At 31.7% G+C, this 5,391-nt stretch overlaps 1 protein-coding gene across 1 annotated transcript in view; it reads left to right on the top strand.

Annotated features, from left to right (window-relative positions):
* The window catches only part of LOC119674411 (probable cytochrome P450 6a18), a 4,547-nt gene extending 1,509 nt beyond the window's left edge, over positions 1 to 3,038 (top strand). The window contains exon 3 of the mRNA XM_038085550.1: positions 3,001 to 3,038. Within this exon, the coding sequence (XP_037941478.1) occupies positions 3,001 to 3,038 (38 nt within the window). The remainder of the gene's footprint in view (positions 1 to 3,000) is intronic.
* The last annotated feature ends 2,353 nt before the right edge of the window (positions 3,039 to 5,391 follow it).

Here is a 5,391-nt window from a genome sequence, read left to right as displayed (position 1 = left end):
CATTAATAAAGCCAGCATATATTCAAATTTTAGCTGTCAGCAGGATATGCTAACGTTGCACTTTCCATAATTCGACAATTTTTCAAAAAAAAGCACACGAATGTTGTCAAAAAAAATGCTGTCACAATACCGCCAACATAGTTCAAAACACATCTACTACAACGTGACAGGTAACAAATCATGGATCTACATTTATGAGTCCGAAAAACTAATAGTAATTCACTGTTAGAGAGCAGAATCCGAAAAAAGTTATCCGCGAATGGAGCAAATGGTTCGCATGTTTGCCGCAACTGTACCACTTGAACAAAGTAGGACGACATGTTCTCAGTAGTACACAACCATTTGTTTGCCGAAAGTCTTCAAAGAATTAAGAGTTTTTCTCAACTCTCAAAGGAAGATCATCCTCCACCACGACAATGCGAGGTCCCATACATCAGCTCAAACAAAAGAGTTTTTGAGCTTTACAGTTCCAACTTGACACACCCAATGTCTGCTTCTTGTTCCCAAATATTAAGAAAAAATACGTGGCGAGTGTTTTTCTATACCTGTTTATGCCGTTGGGATATTTAATTCCCTGGTTTCGAAGATACTTCATACTTCAAAGTGGCAAAACTGTTTCGAAAATTGGTTCAATCAAATTTAAAAATTTATTATTTATCATGAAGAATACTTCGAGAATTTTCATTGTTTTGCGCAAGACTTAAAAGGTAGCCCTCGTAATATACAAAACTAAGCAGGTGTTCATATTTAAGATATAGAAAATTTTGGTAATTAAATTGAAATATAATATAATAATAATAAAATAATATTATTCTATTTCTATTTATTATTCTATTTCATAAAAATATACACAAAATGTATAAATTTAAAATCGCAGAAAATTTTTAAATAAAGAAGATTTCATATGTATCTACCACATTACTCTAGAATTCTGGTATAAACTAATAGAGATTAATCAATTTAAGTACGACACCGAGTAGCAACATGGGTGAACTTGCTACTGAACTGCTATATTATTATTCTAAGGTTTCCAAAAAAAAAAAATAAACGATCTATATATAAAATAAAACGGAGTTACCTTATATCCCATCATTTCAACTCCAGTTTTATTTTTCCAATTTATCAGAATTCGATGTAATTTATTTTCCTCATTAATTAATTTCTTATTTCCATATTATAACTGCAACGAGTTGTTAATACAATGCTTGCAAATTTCCATAAATAATATTAATTTCTTAAGAAGGATAATGTGCGTACTCCTCCTTGACTGTTAACCACTGCTGAAGTAAAAAGGCAATAACTAGTAACCTTAGATTCAACTCATATACTTCACCAAGCATAGCAAGCGAATGCAGAAAGTGCATTAAGCGCATCAAGCGCAGTCAAGGAGCATAAAAAATACAGCTGATATCGTTTTAATGCTGCAAAAGGAAAATATTTGCATTTGGTTTATTGTACGCCTGAAAAGCTACTTTAAAATAATAAAGCATAAATTTATACACAAAGATAAAATGCAGATCTCTGCGTGTAATCCTCCTGTTTGGATGAGAACAAAACAAACTTAAGGACCAAAGAGACTTGTAAATATTAATTTATCAAAAGAAGTAATTTGTTACTAAATATAATTAATATTCTATATTAACTCACAATCAATAAAATAGAAATTATTTTGGGTATATATTAATGAAAACTCGCATCAGGTGCGTTGATAAGCTAAATCTGCTTGGCGAAACAAATCAGGTGTCAGTTCTTTGGGTATCGGGACATACTGGCGTACGCTGAAACGAATACGCGGACAAATTAACCAGAAAAAGAGCAGCCACATCGATGATGGGACCGGAATCTTTTTGTGAACTAGGAAATAGTACGCTCCTTTCTCTCATAAAAATAAAGGGGAACCAGAGTAATCTGATTCTATTATTGGACCTATTACAATAATAAATCCATTATTGTATATACCTATAAGAGATAAATTTTGAATCATCACAGAAATTCTAACAGAGCACTGTAGACTAAAACACCACCTTACAAAACTGGGTATATTTACGGATGCAAAATGTATATTCTGTGAAGAAAATTACGAGTCGGCCACACATGTGCTGTTAGAATGGCCTACGCTTATGCACATACGAAATAGGCTCTTAGGAATGTATATTCTTACGGAAGAGGCAATAAAACTCTGTAAAGTAGATTCTGTACTACTTTTTATTGAAGCAACAGGGCTTAAAGACCTACTCTAAGCCCAGAAGGGGGCACAAGAGACCCGACCATCACAGTGTATTAATGAAACTTCATTGATATTAGTTATTAAAACACATATGTGCCTATTATTCACTAGTCCGTTAGTTACTAAGTGATATTTTTAAATAACTTTTTAAACTCCTTGTCTTCACTTCATCCACATTGTTTCATTTCACTCCATAAAGTCTCTACTTTCAATTGAATTAAGTATGCAGCGGCACAAAGGGATTTTAAATGGACGAGTGCATCCACATACGCATTTTATGCATAAAACATCAAAGGACATACATATTTGCTTATTGCGCGTATGTGTACAAAGCTTAAAACTGGATTACAGTTTCATTAAAATTTACATATAAATGAGCTACGGCGCGAAATGAAAACGAACCGTTTGAACAGGACATCGTCCAGAAAAACGAAAATAAACAAAGGAATGGCTCATTCTCAGGCCAGGAATTGCAAAAATGCACTATGGAAACGTTACTTTGTGTGTACACAACGGCATTTGCTCTCATTGCGAAAATTTCAGTTATTTTTTCATTAAATGAATATTGTGGATTTTGCCACATTTGGCGTTTATCAAAAAGCTTTATTAGCATTAAATGTTATTATTTGGATAATACACCAAACATTTTATTTAAGTGGACAACACAATGAACATTTAAATGTATTATTTACCACGCAAGAATATATAAATATCTCAAATATATAAATATTAAATTATATTTAATATTAATATTCGAGTTCATCCATATCTAGACAATACTTACTATTTTGAAAAGCGTCTGGAATCTTAAACTTACGCATTTAGTAACATACATTATATTGCATTATCCGTCCAACGTAAATATAGAAGCAGTATACCTACGAGTCTTTAACAATAATCAAGAAATACATATATACAAGGAGCATATATCGGTAAGGTCCTACTCCATGAAAGGAAAACTCTTTTGACTCAAAAAATAAAATTAAAACAAAACCGTTAAAGAAATTAAACCCTATACCGAAAAATTAATTCCAGAACTATCTCTTTATATCAGTGGTTCACAACCAGTGGTCCGCTAGACAGTTAAAATGTCAGTAAATCAAAAGTAACAGGTATAGATACATAGCTTGTAGTTTGTTTAATGACACCTCACTTATTAGGCCTATTATTATTAGACTATACCTATTTTATTGCCTATATAATGTACCTATGCAATTATACAATTCATTATTTATTTTACCAGAGATGCTTAAAGCATATTAAAATATTCATGCAGTTTATTTTTCTTAAACTTTTTGGTCCCCATTAAAAACAAAAATATCATTGTAGTCATTGATCAATAAAAGCTTGGGAACCACTGCTAGAAATAGAGAAAGCACTAACAGAGATAACGTATACCATGAAAATCTGCATGAATACACAATATTTTGACTTTAATAATGAAATTAAAAATAACCGATAATGAAAAAGAATTTCTGGAACTACCTCTATAAATAGAAAAAGCATCGACAGAAATACCCACTCTCTTAAAAATATACATAAAAGTCAACAGTGTATCAAAAGTCAAAAATCTGCCTATAAATCATTTACAGGCATGATTTGAAGAAGTGAGCTGTAACACAAATGAAAGAATTAATACTGGTGTTTTTGGCTCTAACACCAGAAGCTTGCTCAAACTGGTTATATGAGCTATTGACATTTAAGCAAAGGTAAACGCCATTCAATGTCCACCTTCAACCTAAGCTCCCTGAGTGGTTGAAAGAAGCCCATATTTGTATATGCTCAGATAGTCAAGTAACAATCAAAGTATTATTTGCCTGAAACTCTTTCTTTTAAGATGTTTCGCAAGCTGATATCACATACTGCAGCTATTGACAAGCTCAAACTAAATATTACTTTGCTCAATTCTTAGTTACGACTAAGAATGAATACCGATGAATTCCCAGAATTTCCAACGAACAGTGCAGTTTTATGAACTGGAGCCTCATTATAAAATTGAAGATCCACGACTTTGTATACAAGTTTAACAAAGTCGCTAATGAGACAATACCCCAAATAACCGTTAGTACAAAAAAACTATTGCATCTTTACATTTGAAAGTAGAAACCCATTTTTAATAGAATATAGTCTATATTGCTAACAAAAATACCTGGCTACACCTGCAATACCAATTTAGTTAGATCATTCTGCCTCAAGTGACGGAATGGTTTCTCTTCGAAAATTGTGATAAAACTTCTAGTCACATTCTGTGCAAATACTGGACTTTGAATCGAACCAGGTTTGAACCTTTAGTTTGAACTAGGTTTAAACCCGGTTTGCACTTTTGGTTTAAACCATTTTTGAACCTTTGGGTATAACCAGATTCTAACCTTTGGTGTGAACCACTTTTGAACCTTTGGTTTGAACCACTTTTGAACGTTTGGTTTGAACTTTTGGTTTGAAATAGGCCGAGCACGAGCACTCCTTTTTATCTCTAATATTATTAAATATGGAATGAGAGACACTCAAAACTCTTATAGGCTTCTGCACAGGTACTGTAATATATTAACACAAAAAAGTTTGTTTGATAACCTTACTCTGTTGGAAGTCCACAAACCTGCTAAATTCTACTATATTCCAATATGGTAACACATTTAAATCAAATATTTTATAAATTATTTAAAACCGGAGCAATTAAGATTTAAAGTATTTGTATCTTAAACATTTGTGTAAATTTACTTAAATTATTTTTAAAAGTTATACTTAAACGTTTTTTTACTTATCTTCTCTTTTTATTATAGAAATATTGGTATGTAAAAACTAATTAAAAAAACTTTATGTACTTGACTTTAATGACTAAAAACAATTTTTGTTCTATTCTTTATCCGAAATTTAAGTTATTTGAATATTGTTCGCAATAAAATACTACACTTCAAAGGCATTAAAGTATCCTTTTATGAAACCCACTTCATTCCAGATCTGCTGTACTACAAAGATACCAAAGATTACCTACACAAGCACGAAAAGTGCGAACTTTTTCAAATAATAAACATCAAAACAGAAAACATACCGATTATCCACTGCTCAAAGGAAAATTTTGCAATAAACACTACTGCATAACATAACACATTCTATAGGGATTTAACCATTTTAACCACAAACGAGTTGGTATCATTAGTTGGAAA

The sequence above is a fragment of the Teleopsis dalmanni genome, chromosome 2, assembly GCF_002237135.1.
Source record: "Teleopsis dalmanni isolate 2A chromosome 2, ASM223713v2, whole genome shotgun sequence".
NCBI classification, from domain to species: domain Eukaryota; kingdom Metazoa; phylum Arthropoda; class Insecta; order Diptera; family Diopsidae; genus Teleopsis; species Teleopsis dalmanni.
This window is presented reverse-complemented; position numbering and strand designations above follow the sequence as displayed.